Source organism: Lepisma saccharinum, chromosome 8 (assembly GCF_977018435.1).
Source record: "Lepisma saccharinum chromosome 8, izLepSacc3.1, whole genome shotgun sequence".
In the NCBI taxonomy this organism is placed as follows: domain Eukaryota; kingdom Metazoa; phylum Arthropoda; class Insecta; order Zygentoma; family Lepismatidae; genus Lepisma; species Lepisma saccharinum.
The window spans coordinates 88858368-88878091 of NC_139236.1; the positions used below are offsets into that span (position 1 = coordinate 88858368).

The window sequence follows — 19724 nt, forward strand, 5'->3', positions numbered from 1 at the left end:
AACATTCTTCATTCTGTAGCTGCTATTTTGCACTTTCCACTGGATGAACTTGGGAAAAACATCGCACCGTTTGCACGCTTTCGAGAAAATTACGTCCAAACGACGCACAAGTAACTTACGTTCGTTCCGTTCGTATTCCCGTAATTCCTTCACACGCGAAGGTTCTGTATTCATGATTGGGAAAAGAGAGACGCGGTAGTATATAAATACGGAGAAACTAGTACTCACTTTTATCCGCGAAGCTGTTTTTTCTTCTTTTTCGATTAATTTCAGTGGCCACTGCCACCATCCTCGTTGGAACTTGCTGCGCTGTTGCTTGGCGTGCGTCTTTTGTTCGTAGTTCTCTGGCTGCCGTTAGGTGCGCTGCTAGGTGCGCTGTGCGTCTTGGTACATCGTCTGCTATTTCCGGGCGTTTTCACCTGCGTTTTCACCTGCCATTGCCTATGGCATTCCTAAAACTCATAAACCTGGAATCCCCATGCGACTTATAATAGCTGGCTTCAATTACCCCACAGTTCACCTAACAAACTGGCTAAAAAACAAAATATCTCATTTCAACCACAAGCTTACATACGTGTTCCGCAACAGTGCCGATGCTAAAAATCTGGTAACTTTACTATATCAATGCTGACAGTGCAAAATTAGCCAGCATTGATATAGTAGATATGTACAGTTCAATCCCCATAGACCTAGCACTGCGTTCGGTGGAAAGATGGCTGACAACTAACAGAATCCCGGCCCTAGAGGTACAAGAGATAACCAGGCTATTGGAAGTTTGTCTAAAACACAATTACTTTCAGTTTGAAGATAAATTCTACAACCAATCCGAGGGCCTTGCGATGGGCAACCCGCTATCAGCTCCTTTAGCCAACATCGTCATGCACCTGGCTGAAAAAGAGATACTCCACACTCCAGAACTACAACACATCCGATATGGAAGGTACGCGGACGACACAATAGTTGTATACAAAAAGGCAGAAGAACTCAACCTCCTAGTGAACAAACTAAATAACATCCACCCCAGGCTCAACTTCACCGTAGAGCATGAAAAACTTGGTAAAATCAACTTCCTGGACATCACCATCAGCCGTGCACTTAACAAATTCACAACCACCGTCTACAGAAAACCGGATGCAGGCAACCAGTACATACATGCTCTCTCTAGCCATCCCCCTAAGCAAAAAGCCAATGTGTGGCTAAACTTTTATCGAAGAGCCTTCTCCTACTGTGGCAAAGAAGAGGATCTACGAGAGGAGATAGCCACCATCACAGAAATAGCCCTGAAACATGGCTACACTGAATCACAACTTTCCACTTGGTGCAGTAAGGCGGAAATATAGGTCAGACACCCTAATCTACCACAATCAACCCATCCACAAGCAACCCAGCCACAACCAACCCCCAGCGACCAATATAAATGGTTTGCCTTCCCCTACCATCCCACCACTTCAACTGCATAGCCAGAGCCCTTCTCCCATTTGGCATCAAAGTAGCGCACAAACCCAACTCCAAAATAACTGATAAACTGAACAAGCACAAACGGTACTTCCTCTCCCCCCTTGACAACCCAGGTGTATATGATGCAGAGTGTGAATGCAAGGCTCATTACATCGGCAGGTCCATCAGATCTGTCAATGAAAGAATCCAACAGCACCTAGCAGATGTGAAAAAAGCCCAACCCACTACTGGTCTTGCTAGACATATCAAATACAATATCCATAAAATTCAAAAGGTTCGAGTCAAACACACTGCCCACATGCTCATAGACACCAAAATCAAGGAAACGCACGCCATAATGCACTTCCCACATGAACTAAACATCGATAGCGGGCAAGCGCACAATACTTGGATTCCACTACTGCAGCAGTTATCGCCTGGAAATAGCAGACGACACACCAAGACGCACAGCGCACCTAGCAGCGCACCTAACGGCAGCCAGAGAACTACGAACAAAAGACGCACGCCAAGCAACAGCGCAGCAAGTTCCAACGAGGATGGTGGCAGTGGCCACTGAAATTAATCGAAAAAGAAGAAAAAACAGCTTCGCGGATAAAAGTGAGTACTAGTTTCTCCGTATTTATATACTACCGCGTCTCTCTTTTCCCAATCATGAATACAGAACCTTCGCGTGTGAAGGAATTACGGGAATACGAACGGAACGAACGTAAGTTACTTGTGCGTCGTTTGGACGTAATTTTCTCGAAAGCGTGCAAACGGTGCGATGTTTTTCCCAAGTTCATCCAGTGGAAAGTGCAAAATAGCAGCTACAGAATGAAGAACGTTATCCATATTTCACAAAAACGTGCGCTTTCCGCCGTTATTTCCGACAAACATGCTGAAATTCGCTGACTGTCTCACACGTGTGAACGACAAAGAAATAGACTGGAAACCACGCTATCACCCGCGAAGTGGGAGCATGCAAAGAATAACATCGAATACATGCTACAAATCTTGGAAAACCAAAAAAACTAGCTCTTTACGCAACAAACTTCACGCTTGGGAGGAACATGGCCGAGTGAGAATGCAATCAACCCAGATGACGGACATGGAAAAAACATAATAAATCTGTCAAATCTCTCAATCCCCAACAAATTCAAAGAACTCCTTGCCTACGGCGATAAGTTTAATGTACAAAACAGTAAGCCACCCACCCTCGACCTCATATGTGCGGCAGAAAAAGCAGCTTGTTTTGCTCCCAAACCCCAAGATTCGGAAAACATCAGAACGTCAGCAGCCGGAATTTTTCAAAAAGTGATGACCAACAGTAAAACCAGGAAACCTAATCCAGTGCACCAAGAAATCTCTTCTGTCCTCTCCGATTTTGGCAAATGGCTGAACACCAATGATGTTTGGTGTCTAAAGTCTGACAAAACAAACCAGTTCGTAATCATGCACAAAGGTGATTACTCCACGAAAGTGATAGACAAACTAAACAGTGACTCGTACAGTGTCATCAAAAAAGACCCCACAGACAGGTGCAATAGAATTGTGAAAAATGCAGTGAAATCTAGTGCCATACTTAGTGAACAAGACCACAAATTCCTCCTCAATCCCCACCCTTCACCTGCCATTGCCTATGGCATTCCTAAAACTCATAAACCTGGAATCCCCATGCGACTTATAATAGCTGGCTTCAATTACCCCACAGTTCACCTAACAAACTGGCTAAAAAACAAAATATCTCATTTCAACCACAAGCTTACATACGTGTTCCGCAACAGTGCCGATGCTAAAAATCTGGTAACTTTACTATATCAATGCTGACAGTGCAAAATTAGCCAGCATTGATATAGTAGATATGTACAGTTCAATCCCCATAGACCTAGCACTGCGTTCGGTGGAAAGATGGCTGACAACTAACAGAATCCCGGCCCTAGAGGTACAAGAGATAACCAGGCTATTGGAAGTTTGTCTAAAACACAATTACTTTCAGTTTGAAGATAAATTCTACAACCAATCCGAGGGCCTTGCGATGGGCAACCCGCTATCAGCTCCTTTAGCCAACATCGTCATGCACCTGGCTGAAAAAGAGATACTCCACACTCCAGAACTACAACACATCCGATATGGAAGGTACGCGGACGACACAATAGTTGTATACAAAAAGGCAGAAGAACTCAACCTCCTAGTGAACAAACTAAATAACATCCACCCCAGGCTCAACTTCACCGTAGAGCATGAAAAACTTGGTAAAATCAACTTCCTGGACATCACCATCAGCCGTGCACTTAACAAATTCACAACCACCGTCTACAGAAAACCGGATGCAGGCAACCAGTACATACATGCTCTCTCTAGCCATCCCCCTAAGCTAAAAGCCAATGTGTGGCTAAACTTTTATCGAAGAGCCTTCTCCTACTGTGGCAAAGAAGAGGATCTACGAGAGGAGATAGCCACCATCACAGAAATAGCCCTGAAACATGGCTACACTGAATCACAACTTTCCACTTGGTGCAGTAAGGCGGAAATACAGGTCAGACACCCTAACCTACCACAATCAACCCATCCACAAGCAACCCAGCCACAACCAACCCCCAGCGACCAATATAAATGGTTTGCCTTCCCCTACCATCCCACCACTTCCAACCGCATAGCCAAAGCCCTTCTCCCATTTGGCATCAAAGTAGCGCACAAACCCAACTCCAAAATAACTGATAAACTGAACAAGCACAAACGGTACTTCCTCTCCCCCCTTGACAACCCAGGTGTATATGATGCAGAGTGTGAATGCAAGGCTCATTACATCGGCAGGTCCATCAGATCTGTCAATGAAAGAATCCAACAGCACCTAGCAGATGCGAAAAAAGCCCAACCCACTACTGGTCTTGCTAGACATATCAAATACAATAGCCATAAAATTCAAAAGGTTCGAGTCAAACACACTGCCCACACGCTCATAGACACCAAAATCAAGGAAACGCACGCCATAATGCACTTCCCGCACGAACTAAACATCGATAGCGGGCAAGCGCACCATACTTGGATTCCACTACTGCAGCAGTTATCGCCCGGAAATAGCAGACGACGCACCAAGATGCACAGCGCACCTAGCAGCGCACCTAACGGCAGCCAGAGAACTACGAACAAAAGACGCACGCCAAGCAACAGCGCAGCAAGTTCCAACGAGGATGGTGGCAGTGGCCACTGAAATTAATCGAAAAAGAAGAAAAAACAGCTTCGCGGATAAAAGTGAGTACTAGTTTCTCCGTATTTATATACTACCGCGTCTCTCTTTTCCCAATCATGAATTTCATGTTATGTTTAAAGCTTGGCTGGACCTTTGGATGATGATGCCAGGGCATCTGTTTTTGAATTTTCCTTTCGAAAAAGTGCTATATATTCCAAAATATGAAAAATTCTTAGAATTCCTTCAAGAGCATTCATGTGAATCTCCATGTGATTTGTTTTCGTTGTCGTCTACAATTTTGTGCCTACATAAATCTATTAACCTTTTGGCACTCACGCTTATTTCTGTCACATGAGTATTCGCGCGTTGTATTTTTTACAACACTCACTATTTTCAGTCATACAATTGAGGCACTCCGAATAATAACGGCAGATCCCAACCAAAGTTCATTTTGAGAAAAATGACATTATCTCTTTAATTTCAAAATTTGGGAGATTTTTAACATTATGACATAATTTTTTTTTGTTCTTTTAAATATGGTTTTTCAAGTTTATCTGCAAATTCTTGAACCATTGTGCTTAATAGTTTCACAGATTTTGTGCTATTTACTAGGAAAGAATATACACAAGTGAAAAAATGGGATAAAACTTATTTATTGAGTTTACCTTTATATAACATGTTGTATTAATCCAACTCCGTTCCCAGATTTTCACATTCTTCTTCAACATCAACACAAATTATGAACAAGATTTTTATAAATAACAATAGTTGCATCAGGTCATTGTATTTAGCTTTCTTAATTTTTTTCTGTTGGCTGTACTTCTGTTGTAACTTAAAGAATGAAACATCTAAAGTTTTACCTCGTTTCCTAAAATCAACTGTTTGATGCAAGTCAATGTCAGAATAAGATAAACTAAATTTTACAATATCAGGATTATCATTTTCCACAATAATGGAAGTAACCTTAAGTAAAAGCAGAGGAGCACCATTAACATTTTTTCTGATTGATTGATTGAGTTGGTGTTTTAAGTCCACTTTGTGCACAGTAAGGCTAATGGGGACTGTGCCTACAGTTTAAAGTGGGATCCGAACCACTATGTGCCTCCACCGGGTATCGAACCCAGGACTCCTTGATTACAAGGCGACGATGCTACCACTGCTCCATCGCTTTTTTCTAATGACAAAGTTTGAACTAATGCCATTTTGAATATCAGCAAAATCTTCCCTGGTCATTTTATTAATAGTGAAAGGTTTTTTTTTTACTCTTGGTGCTTCAATGACATTTCACCATTGGTTTGGGCAATACATGCACTGCATCTTCGTTGTTTTCTTCTCAATAGCTGCAAAATCCCTATCCGAAGCCATGTACGAGTGTCCTGGTACGAAAATCTATGTGTTATTGAATCAAAAACCTTCACTTATACTAAGTAAATCCAAAGAGCAACAATATGAAAATTTTTGTTTTGTCCAGCACAAGAATCAGTCCATATGATCAGGTTATTAACATTGAAGTTTGATTTCAGCTGAGGAAAAACTTATTAAGAAACAAGAACCGATTTCATCACTGTCACGTGAAGCCACATTTTCAGACCATACATTCAATACTGCACTGTCATCATTTAACATGTGAATATTAGAGGTATACGTCCATAGCTGACGCATGTAAAACACTGTTTCTGTAGAAATACGAGTATTAGGTAAACTTGCGCCTGCTTTCGTCTCGGATTATTCTGTCCTTTTTTATGCCTTTCGAGGTTCATTTTTCTCGATTAAATTAAACAAATAGGCATTCTTCTTGTTATAATCACCAAGATCATAAAACTCTAGAAACAATGTGTCCTTCACATCCTCAGACAAACTTTGAAAGATGCAGTTGAATCAGGAAAGTTCCAACACTTCTCAAATGGTTGACGTTTTTTTTCCTGGAACCACAGTTAAAGTTTTTGTTACATATGACTTGCCACTGTTTCTGCATAACTTTTGTTTGTTTATTACCTATTCAGTAGAGTTTTTCACTCGTTTTTTTACCTTTTTTTTGGAGATTCTGGCATAACAACACACTCAGTCATGGACGCTGCCATATTGTCTACAACGCCACCAAACTCGTAGCGGACATAAACAAAAGCACACACAGTTGGGATATGCCATTTTTCCACTGATAATATTTTCATCTTCCTTACGGACGAATTTTAAAGGTGGAATATGAGAGTTTTGGCATATTGCAATTCTTTTGATACTTCAGCATATGAAAGATAAGTGGCAGCAGTATACCGTCATACGTGTATTTCAAAATTCGAGGTCGGGTGACAGCAGTATACCGTCATACTTGTATTTCAAAATTCGAGGTCAGTTGGGATCTGCCGTTATTATTCTGAGCGCCTCAATTGTAATTCTTCAAGAAAGTAGTTTTTTTTTATTTTCTTAATATTTATTAATTGAGACATTATATCTCAAGCAATTTACTCTTGTGGATGGAATTGTAAAAAGAACACAAAAGTACTCATGCGTTATAAAAGTACAACAGACACACATTCACTGCTTCATTCTTCTGTTGCAACTAAATGTGTGACTAATGAAACCACATATTTAGCAGTAACTATGAGGAAGAACCAACAAACGAATACGTTGGTGGAATCGATTGTTGGTGACCAAGCTTTTCATTTTACTTTTAAAAATTATACATTGTTGTACTTTTTACAACAGCACGAGTGCTGGGAGGTTAAACTCTTAATAATATCTAGAGAACGGCGAAAGCAAGCTACACGAATATTCACATGAATGTTTTAGAAGTAATTCTAAGCAAACGTAATACTGTATTTCATATTTTGGAATATTATAGCAGTTTTTTGAAAAGAAAGGAAAATTCAAATTCAGCTGCCTTGGCATCGCTAAAAGTATTTTTTAACAAGTACTTTTTCAAAGAAGTAGATATTTCCCAAGAAAATAATATGCAATGTTATTGAAAATGTAAAATGGAGCTGCGGGAGCTCAGTTGGTAGAGCATCTCGCTACCTGCATTAACCAAAGTTGCACTTCCATTGCTGTATGCACAAAACTTTTGATAGATATGCCATATCATAACATGATGGTATCCAGTGCTGTATTCTGAAAATTTGACCTGGTTTACCTCAGCAGTTTATTTATTATATATATTTATTACATATTAATATCCCATGCTGCGACAGTCTGCGTGGGCCAAGGTCTACCTACCGACTGCCGAGTTGGGAGAACATTCAACCAGTTAGTGGGTGACGTGTGGTCAGCATGATGAACCCCCAGTCGTCGTAGGTTTACGTGACTGGGATATGCTACTCATTCATAGCTCCCCAATTTCCTCACAATGGTAGGTGGCCACCAGTCCCATACACTGGCCGAAATCTCAGGAGAAAAGTTGTTACGCTTCCCTCGGGAGACCCGAACCTGCACGTATCCCATATCTGGAGACCAAAGCATGACCACGCATGGCCACAGTGCATGACTTTATTATGTATTAATTACATATAGTATAAATAAAACACTAATGCAGACATGCAAGTAAAACATAAACAGAATTCTTACAACTTAATATTTTCTGCCAATTTTTATACATATGAAAAAATGTTGGTTTACCGACGATATACAAGGTAACATGGGAGAATGCACCACTGATATCATTAAAAAGTAGATGACATTGGAAAGTTTATATTTTTTTATTTTCACTCCTCTCATGCCCACTTTTACTTCGTTGCTTTTCAAATCACTTGCCTACATAATGTACAAATGCATGCTAGACACGAGAGCAAAAAAACATTTTTTTCAAAAAATTTATGAAGATTGCTGCATTGAGGAGAAGTGTCTCCATAGGCAATGTCAAAAAAAGGAAAACAGATTTATTTTCAATCACAATATTCCCTATCATTTATTTATAGATCTCACCTTTGCATTCCCCCCCCCCCCCCGTTCGTTGATCATTGTGGTGTGAGCAGCACCATGCTCTGTGCATCTATCTTCAATTTAGTTCAACCTTGATAGCAAACTGTATCTTGGGCAGTGTTTTAGAATAAGCAACTGGTCATACATGTTCAGCAATTGAAGCCAGGTCACTACGTTTTCTGTTGAATCAAATCTACCTGTGAATTTAATCTGGCATAAAATGAAATTACTCTATACTTGCCTGTTAAAAGTTTTTGCAAATAGTTGAGAAGCTGGCCATATGAAGTTCTTTCCTCTGATGCAATGTGTACATTGTAGATAGCACAAGTCAACAAACCAAAGATAATTTGGAAGTTATCAACTATTTTAGTAATAACCTCCTAATTGATAAGGTAAATTCTATAAAGTTGTGAAAGTTGAGCAGGAACTTTGAACATTAGCATAAATGATGGGGGAGGGGGGGGGGGGAACATGAAGATCAGTTCCCAGGATGTTAGCAAAATTAATGTTAACGTGTAAATTGTTTTTGTGGAGGGGAACAAATACCTCCCCTCCATTGCCTCCAAGTGATACCTCTAACTTTGAAGGTCTCATCGTTCTCATAATGTTAATTCAAATGATGTGTAATACTACAATGGAATATGTTCTGAAATATAGCCTTTCCCTGCACATTAAAACATGCCCCCCACCTGCACTATAATTTCAGCCATAGTGGAGGTGATGAAGGGAACCTCTGTTCTCCTGAAACGTCGCAATGAAAAACTGTTTTCTTATGCTTGTAATAACCGTAAACTACAAGAAAATAATAAAAAAAAAATTATTGTTATCGAGGAAGGAAAATAAAGCTTCCTGGAAAATAAAACAATTCTCTCAACCGTTTACTTTGTTAGCGTCCTTTGCAGAATAATATCTGACATGCTAGATATGATATCTTGAAGATGATTAGGTAGTCTGAAATTCTTATACAATTAACAAGTTTTCTTAGATTAGAATATAAACCATAACATTTGTGACTTGTGTTTATAGATGTACTGTATTTCTAGTCTTGAGTATGTGAAGTGGCAAATGTAAACTTTGCACCTTAAATATTTTGAATACAAGATCATTTAATTTAATTGAATTATATTTTTTTTAACACACTGGAATCGCACACACCCTTTATATTGTTAATATATTTGTGTGTGTGTGCTGATTAGTGTGTGTGGGTGGTGAGAGGTGGTAATACGTAAGTTGAAATAGAGAAAACATGTGCTTATAGCCTTGAATTTTTGAAAAATTCACCTTGAAAACTGGGAATTATACTTGAATTTTATCATGGTTCTAGAGTAGCCACCCTGCTTAGTTGTTAAAGCTCAAGCAGATAGGGGCCATCACTTCATTCTTAGTTGCTTCAGCATGCCAAAGTTTCAGTTAGGTATACTGAGTTCCCTCTGATTTCCTAGGACTCCATTGGAAAGCCTCTCTAACCTGGTCCTCTTGTACTTCTGGCTTTATCATTATGTGTAGAGCCCGGAAGTTTGGCAAAATGCCTCTTTTTATCTACTGCATATATTGATAAAATTTTTCCGGATATACGTTTCTTATGTTGTTTCGAATGTTTTGGAAGCCTTTTCATTTTGCCTATTTGGGACCCCACTGCCTATTTTTAATTATAATGCCTTTTTTTTCCTTTTCAATGAAATTTGACATTTTTTTAAAAAAAATGTGTATATAAATTATTTTTCTCCCAAAAAACGTTGTTGGCATTTATTTTTCTTCCGTTTATTATGTGAATAATTTTCGCCTTATTTAAGTAATATTGAACTCACGCATGTTTCAACATTGCTGAAGGAGAAAAGTGTGAGAAAAAAGTATTTCATGCTGAGTCAGGATATTGCCTTTCGGTTAACATTTCTTGTGCATGATTGACTGCTGAAGTGGACAGGTTGATTTCGAACACAAAGAAAATATTTCTGAAATCTCCCTCTCGAACCCGAAAATTTCAGGAAGTTGCGATTGAGCTTAGTTTACCTCAGCAACCAGTCTTGACGAGATAGGGAACCTGGATATCAGCAGCTATATATTATGCTAACAACCTTCAAAAAATCAGTGAGGTGATCGATGCTCTTCCAGAAAATGAAGCGGCTTCAATTCGTGAAGTGAAAAAACTCCCGTGCTATTCAAGTTTACTTTTCCACATTATGGTGCATTGCCAGAGACAATTACAATTATAGCATCCATGAAAATCTTCGAGGAATCTATGCAGCAGATGATGGAAGTGCCAGGAGAAAAGGGGTGAGTTGTTGCGGAAAAGTGCTAACGGGTAGTGAGTGCAAATGAGGACTTGAAACAATTGAAAATAATTTGTGACATTCTAAAAGGTGAAAATGCTGTTACCAAAATGAGTCCAGCTACGTTAGCTTGTTATATGTATGCTCCAATAACTTCTGTCGAAGTAGACAGATCATTTTCTATTATGAAAAACATTCTCTCTGACAGACGACTATCAATGAATGTTTAGAACTTAAAAAGCACTTTAAGCGACTTCTAAATGTGCCTTTTTTCGCTTTATTTTGCCCCTTTTTTCATTTTTAGTGCCTATTTACCACATTATAAATGCCTTTTTGCCTGCCTATTTTAACGAAAATAAATGCCTGAACTTCCGGGCTCTAGTTATGTGCCATCCTGTATCCTGAAACTGTGCATGCCACTGGTGAATGGAATTTGTCGTTGAATGATAACTGACAGATGATAAAATTCGAGCACAAAAACAACTTCTCAGAGCCGTGACCCACCATCTTATAAAATCTGTCTCCTAGCAGCCAAATGCATAATTACATATTGCAAAAAGAAAACTTTGAGTGTGTCCCCATCCATCAGTGCAGTTATCAATGTCATATATTACATGACCTGACCAGCGCCGGCTCCTGTGGAGGAGTGGTTAGCACATTGCGCTGCAACGCCAGGGGTCCCGGATTTGAATCCCGGACAGGGCATGGATGTTTGTGAGTGTTCAATCATCAATTTTATCATATAATCACTCATCCCCATCTTCGCAAATTAGCCAAAAGTGGCACAAAAAGCGAAGTAAAATAAAGCAAATCAACAACGACCTGACCAGCAAAAAATATTAAAACTGCAACAATTATTTTGAATTACCCTGTATATGTGTGAGTAGTGTTTGTTCTTTTGATGCATTTAAAATTGTAGCACAGTTGAGGGTAACAACTTTTCTGAACAGTACTTTGTAATTCTTTTTGGATAAACCAAATTCTTGTACATACCAAGCTATATAGATGTATTACAGGGATTGACTATATGTTCATTTTTATCTATTTTCAAAATCTTCTCATTCGTTCCATATCTCTGATATCAATCATAATATTTTTTCTGGACATTTCGTTTTCTAATAACAGGAAATTAAAAATAGCATGTGTTCGATTTAGGGAATATATTAAAAATAATTCACATTACATTTTGTATGAGTTTATTACAGTTAATTCCATAGATATTACAGTTGTGCTCATTTCAATAAACATCAGAACATTTTTATCATGAAGAAAATAAAATTATTCATATAAGACGTAAGCGAGTTACTAAAGATATAGCTGCATATATAACAGCACTTAACGGACACAAAAAAATCCCAACCCACTACCAGACTATAGATCGACCACAAGGAAAAAAACCTTGGGACGAAAAGTCCCCGCGCAGCTTTTCCTTCTTCCCTCTACCTCGGGCCATAAGGAAGCATGGTCCACTCTCCCCCTCCTCTACTCGCGGGAGTACGGTGCACAGGAGTCGCGGGTCTGCGCAGGTTTCTTTGCTTGCGGTTCCACTATAGCAAGGCACCTCAAGTTTAACAAACACAGGATCCAAAATCGACACCAAAATCAAAGAGACACATGCAATTATGCACTTTCCACATGAGCTGAATATCGACAGCGGTCAGGCTCATCATGTTTGGTTCCCGCTTTTACAACAACTCAAACCCATCACGCAGAGCAGACTAAATGGCTACACCAGCGCCCCTAGTGGTAAGCAAGGAAACAACAGGAATCGGAAGTCAACCTAACAGTAAAGCATCGAGTTCCCATGTGGATTGCAGCAGAGGCGACCAAAATTAATAGAAAATTTACAAGTAAGTTTCGCGGATATATCTTTAGTAACTTGCTTACGTCTTATATTATCAACCACGTTGTTTATTCCCCTTAACATAAAATTATTCAGTTAAAAATATTTACAAATTTGAAGCTAAAAAATCAAACTGAATGCCTATGTAGCAACACATTTTACAGAATTTTAAATTTAATTAAGTACCTACCCCTAATTACTGCTTTGATCTTATTCCTTTGTGATTTGACATCATAAAAATATACAACTATTGTTTAGATATGTACCTGTTGAATATTTCTAAATTTTCAAACCTACTTGTGTTCATCAGGGAAGGTGAAAATTAAATGCACACGAGTTAAAATCAAGTTTAAAAGTTAAGGATGAAAGTAAATAATACCTAATGGCCAGCCAAACAACAACCTTGTAATCAAGGGTCCTGGGTTCGATACCTGGTGGAGGTACATAATGGTTCACATCCTACTTTAAACTGTAGGTTGAGTTCTGATTTGTATATCTGTGCATAAAGTGGGTTTAAAACAAACTTCAATTCTAGGTTAGTGTTGTAACAGATAATGAAAACTAATGATATGATGAAGCAGGAAGTTGACTGATTTAAAAATACTTCCTGATATATTGTTAAACAGATTCTGATGCCAATGTTTAACCAATTCCAATATCAGGGTGTGCATATTCGCAATGTTTATATTGTAGTTGTTAAAACACTCCTTTTCTTGCTGTCCCATTTAACTCATCGACAATTTTCCACATCGTTTTTTTGATTTATAAGGTTGAGTCAAATGAAAGCCAAGATGTTGTTTAGATGAAAACAAATATATATGTAAAAGAAAAAAATGCACCCCTGGCACTATGACACTTGTCCACTGTTTAATTTGTCTAGTGATTTCTAGAAGTCATTTGGTAGCTGGGTTAGAAGTTCTGTGACTGTCTTCTTTGTGTCTGTATCCAAAGCAAATGTGTGTCCTTTTCTCTTTAGTTCACCAAATGTGTGAAATTCACACAATGATAGATCTGGACTGTAAAGAGTGTGCTGCAGGGTTTCCCAATTAAACTCCACTGGAGTTTGCAGTTTCAGACCTACTCTACATTGCAGCATAACAATGATGCAGAATGCAACATTATGGATTATTGAATCAGTCACATGGATTGCCAAGTTACAGGACATAACTATTCAACCGACCGAAGGACTTGCTGACTTTCATTTAACTCACCCTTATATAATGAGCTTCACACTTTGGAAGATTTCATACCGAAGCGACATGTGACAAGTGTTGCTTGGAAGCAAATCCTCAGTAATCAGTTGAACCTTTTGAAACCGAAGCGACATGACAAGCTGCACATGTTGCTTGTCGCTTCCTGTCGCTCTGACTGGGCCGTTTTCTCAATAAGGTGCATCGTGATGCTTCAGTTTGTTGTTCCCGCATGAGCAATGAATGCTTCACACCAATGAGGTATATTTAAATTAGAAGAGAGCCCAACCAGAGACCTTAAAGCAGTTTTGAAACTAATTTGTTGATATAATAAAGTATCAACATAGATTTTAATGCAACGTTCTTTTGAATTTATGAAGTGTGATAATGCAATTATTTGGTTGTAATTTGCCTCCAACATTATGTGAAGAGGCTGTGTTTTGGCCATTTAGGACATGACTGCTTTTGTTTGAAACAACCAGGGCTTGGAGGCACGTTAGTTCAAAGTAGGTCAGTCAACATGGTAGGGTACTCCAGTGCAGTGTATCTCAACCATCAGGCTGCGACCCGGTACTGGTACCAATAGTCTGATATCAATTATAGTGAGCCGAAAGAGGTTCTGCTGAAAGTGGTTGACAGATAACAATCCTAATTTCATATTTGAGTTGTGAGTTTTTGTCTTTTTAAAGTACAAATAGACTAATCAAGACGGGATCTGCAGTTTAAAGTGAGATCCTCACCACTATGTGCTCCAATGGGTATTGGACCCAGGATCACTTGATTACAAGGCAACGATGTTACTGCTATGCTATTCACATTTTTATATTTGTTAACAAGCCTGGATGTAATCGAAGTATTTACTCTTTGATTTTACCATAATTTTTTTTACCAATATTTAATTTCAAAGGTACATGTTCATTCATGTGTAAAATTTTATGAACTAGAAAGGTACTTATGAGTAAAATTTTTGCGATCAGGGATTCAACTTTTAAGAAATTGGAATTTGCCATGCCATGGTATCACCACTGCTCTAGTGTTTAGGTCTTTGCTTTATCCAAGCAAGGAGAGTGACAAGTCAAGCGTATACAGTTTGAGCTTAGTGCATATGATTTCTTCATTTTCTCATGGGCAACATGTCTCTCCTGAGTTTCAAAAACTGGTACAAATTTTACAACATAATTTACATTTTTAGGTTTTCTTCCTGTGACTAATAAACTAGAGAAACAAGTGTTGCTTGCCACTTGTCACTTTCGTGTGAAATCTCCCTTAGTCTTTAGTATTACTTTTCTTTAGATTGATGAATGCTTATTAAAATACAATTCAAATTCAACTGTAATATTTGCATCTTTTCTGATTTTACTTAGCAACCTCATTCTTTTGATTGGTTTAATAATAATAATAATTCATAGCTCGACAGCCCTCGAAAGGCCCTGGGCCAATCTTCCAGCTGCCAGTCTCCCTCCCACAATCCTACCTAGAGGTGTGGAGATCTTCAACCGGTAATGGGGCGACGTGGGGTTAGCACGTCGAACCCCCAACCATTGTAGGAGATTTCCAAAACCAGGTTACACTACTCACTTGTAGCTCCCCAATTTCCTCACGATGGTGGGTTGCCACCGGCCCTATACACAGGCCGAGAACCCAGGCGGATTCGAACCCATGCCGTCCCGCAGTCTGAGTCCAAAGCACAATGCCTTAGACCGCACAGCCATGGAGGAGGACTGATTGGTTTAATAATTCCTGATATTATGCATTGCTCCTTTGCGTTGCTGATATTTTAACCTGTGTCCTTCAGAAAGCTATTCCGAAGCATCAAGTGAACATTTTCAAGCTTATCAGATACGTTTATCTATATCTATCTATATAACCATATACCTATATCTAGTGGAACAAAGGAAGGAGAGCCACAAAGGCTAAATAACAAGGAAAAAGGAAACACTCACCAGTGTTGCACCTTTTACTTACTATATCTACATGTATATATATCTATGTATGACCATGTTTTGTCTTAAGGCAAGGAGGGACAATTTCCCCTAGGTCTTTCTCGCTGGGGCAGCTGCTGATCACTGTTGCCAACTTCGCTCTTTTGGAGCCAGATCTGGCTCTTTCGTGCACTCGTTTGACTGTGAACTCTGGCACCCGCCCTCTGCCCCACTATGATGCCACCACTGGCTCCGGCCCATAAATACCAACTTTTGCCATGAGTGTACATTTTGCACGTGACGTGATATTCGTATAGCTATAGACTGCGTCACCCACCTCTTCTTTCCTCCCCATGTATTTTTATATATAGCGCTGTGGCTAAGATGAAGATGACAATTTTGTTATCCGGGAACCCTTTATTTTCGATTTATATTAACATCATTGGATTATTGAGATGGGTGATGCCGCCAAATCTAGACGGTGAAAACTAAGAATAAATTGCCATCACTTTAAAGCTAACGATAATAGCAGCACCCCCACCCCTCTGACAACTAAAAATTACCCTAGGAGGCACTTTATGCAGCCTTCGTTAATCTAGCTCCTTGAAAGTCCTCTTTAGCTATATTAATGGTGAAATTTAGCTGTATTATGCACATCAGGTTTGGCAACACTGCCAGGATGGCCGTAGGAGGCAAGGAGAAATGCACTAGGCTTATGGGACCATTATTTTTTTCGTTCTCTCGGGAATATAAAACATCCCATGACGTTGAAAAGTACATGGACGGGAAAAGGACTCGTTGAACTATGTCATAGCAGTAGGAAAAGTCGAAACTCCTATTTGATGAGCCGTAACTTGAAGTTGAAGTTGATGTCCCATAAGGAATACATGGGATTCGGTAAATACTAATTCATCATATTTTTCAAAAATCGTATAAGGCTTAATAATCAACTTAGGAAACCGCTTCCACTTACAACATGGGGAGAAATTCATACTCTTCATTTCTGGCGGAGATCTTTTTAGTAGCATTGCTCATTCCGACGATATTGGAATAAATGCATGCCTGGTGCGTAATTGTCCCTCTTCGCCTTAAGTGCTCAAATTATTGTGTTATTTTTTTAAGAGAAAAACTAGTGTTTAACATATCGAGTGAGAAAAGATGGATGTAACTGACCTTAGAATGCTCTTTTGATATTGTGCTAAAATAGTAGATACAAACTTTGAACTAGAAACTAGGATTGATGCATTTTTGATATTAAGATCAGCCCTTACATTAGGTTTGTCATTTTTAATAAAATATGGAAATGATTTACCATTATGAATCCTCTATTTTCTTAAAAGTGTATCTTAGAAGATTACTACCATAAATGTTACAGTTTAATTGTAAGAATTTAAAGTTTTTCAAAATAATTATTAGTGTGTATTTCACTTTACTTGAAATCTTCAACAATGATTTGCAGCATTAGTAGTATTATTAACAATGATTAGTGCTTTGGTTACACTGACCACACATCACCCCATAACTGGTTGGATGTGCCACAGGTTATTTAGAGAGGAAAATAAAAAATTTTCATACAAGACAGAGTCAAGTTTGGGTTCAAAAGTGGTAAATAAAATAAAATTTCGATGTTATTCTGGTGAAAATTGGATCAAAATTGACATTTTGGTTTTTAAATTATGAATATAATCCTAAATTTGATTTAAAAACTATAATTATTGCACAAAATAAACATTTCCTTTCTAATACCACATTTATGTAGCTAACAGAATATTAAGTTTTTTTCCTGTGTAAAGGAATCCACTTTTTCGTTGCAAATATTTACAACAGAATTAATGAATTTTCCGTGAATTGCATAACTCGCAGGATAATTCAAACTTCAGAAAGTGTTGTGTTGATAAATAAACTAAATTTCATGTTTAAGAGTCCTATTTTGCATTTCATTTAGTGACAAAACAGGGTAGGAAAATACACCTCACACCTTTCAGAAACATGAAAAATGAACATTACAGCATGTTATGTTATGAAATATGCATGCCTCTAGTTATTTATAATTTTTATTACTAGCTTCTAACAGTAGCTAGTAATAACACTAGTTTTGTTCAGGATATGTCTTCAAACTGCAGGCACAAGTCTGCTTTTTCTATCTCTGTATGAAGTGGACTGAAAACAAATTTTGACACAAGATTCTGTGTTAAAATAAGAATGAAGAAAAATGTATGGGAATTATGAAAAGCATTAATAGGTACTGGGAACTGGTGTACCAATTTCTTCGTAAATATGGGAAATTCTCTCTTGAGAATTGCTGGGTGTTGGAACAATACGAAGATAATCATGGTGATTGGTTGGTTGTCTGGGCTCAAGATATTGCCTACTATATGTGGTTGAAGGAGCACTGGAATACCTTCTCACATTGTGGATAAGAGTTGGTGTTGGCGAATACCTGACACTTTGTTCCCTCTGTTCGTTTTCTTGTTTCATTTTACTGATAACTGTTTCTACAAGTTTTACATCTCTCTGCTGTTGGCTTCTTTGAGAACAATGCTTGATACAAAATGCAAACAGGACAAGAATTAAAATACTGCTAATGATAATAAGTACAAGTGTGGTTGAATTAGAGAGCAAAGTTGTAATATAACCCGAACCTGAAGTTTTAGTATTAGAATCAATCTCTCTCTTCAACAAATTGTCATCAGTTACTAGAGTGCTGCTTAGAATATGATAATCAGTAGATTGTGATCTGAATGTTTGATTTTTCTCTGTTAATTGTGTTTCTGTTTCATATGTAGATTGTATTTGATTTTCCTTCATTGATCGTATGCTCTCAGTTGATGAGACACTATCTTCCAGCTTTCTTTCATTGTTAGTTGTGCATTGTGAATTTTGCTCATGTCTAGAACATACGTCAACATCCGTATCTATGTTGTTTTTCCCAACCCAATTTTTAATATTCTGCATTGGACAGTCACATTTCAGAGAATTTTTATTGAAACTAAGTATTTCAAGATTTTCTAAATGTTGGAATATATCTAGGTTTAGAGATGTTAGCTTGTTGTCCTCAAGATAAAGGGAATTTAGATTATTCATAAGAGAGAAAGTATGTTTTGACAAAGTTCCAATGTTGCAAGAGCTTAATATTAACGTTGTTAATGTTGGTATTTTCAGAAAGGGTCCATTTTTCGGTATTTGTAGGTCCTTATTGTTCCTTAAGTCCAAGTAATTCAGCAAATTGTTTTCTACAAATGTGTCAGGATGGAGTTGTGTAATCTTGTTATTCTTAAGAACCAGAATTTGTAAGGACTGCATCCCTGAGAATGCATCTAGTTCAATAGTTTTTACATTACTGCAACAGAACTCAAAGTTTGTAACTTGCGACAGGCCTTGGAAAATATTTTTCTTTATTGTTTCAATGTTGTTGTTAGAAAAATCCAGTTCTTCATATCCCCCTGGGAGATTGGGTGGAATGCGTTGCAATCCTTTTCTGCTGCAATCAATGCTGGTAGAACAGTAGCATGTTTGTGGGCATTTTTCTGTGGCAACACTTGTCATCAAATTGATGAGCAACCACGAACAAATGATGTTTTTGCTTTTTGACATCTATGCATTGGTTTACCTGCAAGTAAAATACCTTCTAAGCAATTGGCATTCACACTCTCTTCTATTCGTTACATTTAACCTATGTACAGGGTGGCCAACAAAAAAACAAACCCAAACGAACTAGCTGTCAGTGACCTTCCCAATGCATTTTGTAACACAGCAATGGAAAAGCACATACTTGCCTGTTACACCGAGCAACACCACATAGCCAATACTCCGGCCATGAATTTCCATCTGCTGTTTGAGATTGAGTCTGTAGATTAATTGCATAAACCATACCCTTGAGGTGTCCTGCACCATACCCATGCAGTCTAAGGGGTCATGCTTTGAACTCTGGCTACGATACACGTGTAGGTTCGAGACTCT

The 19724-nt window shown here is 38.4% G+C and overlaps 1 protein-coding gene across 1 annotated transcript; it reads right to left on the minus strand.

Moving 5' to 3' along the window:
* Positions 1-17546: 17546 nt before the first annotated feature.
* On the minus strand, positions 17547-19436 carry LOC145991285 (uncharacterized). Its single transcript, XM_083127272.1, has one exon. The coding sequence runs from the start codon at positions 19356-19358 to the stop codon at positions 18000-18002; it is 1359 nt and encodes a 452-aa protein (XP_082983398.1). The 5' UTR covers positions 19359-19436; the 3' UTR covers positions 17547-17999.
* Between the last annotated feature and the right edge of the window lie 288 nt (positions 19437-19724).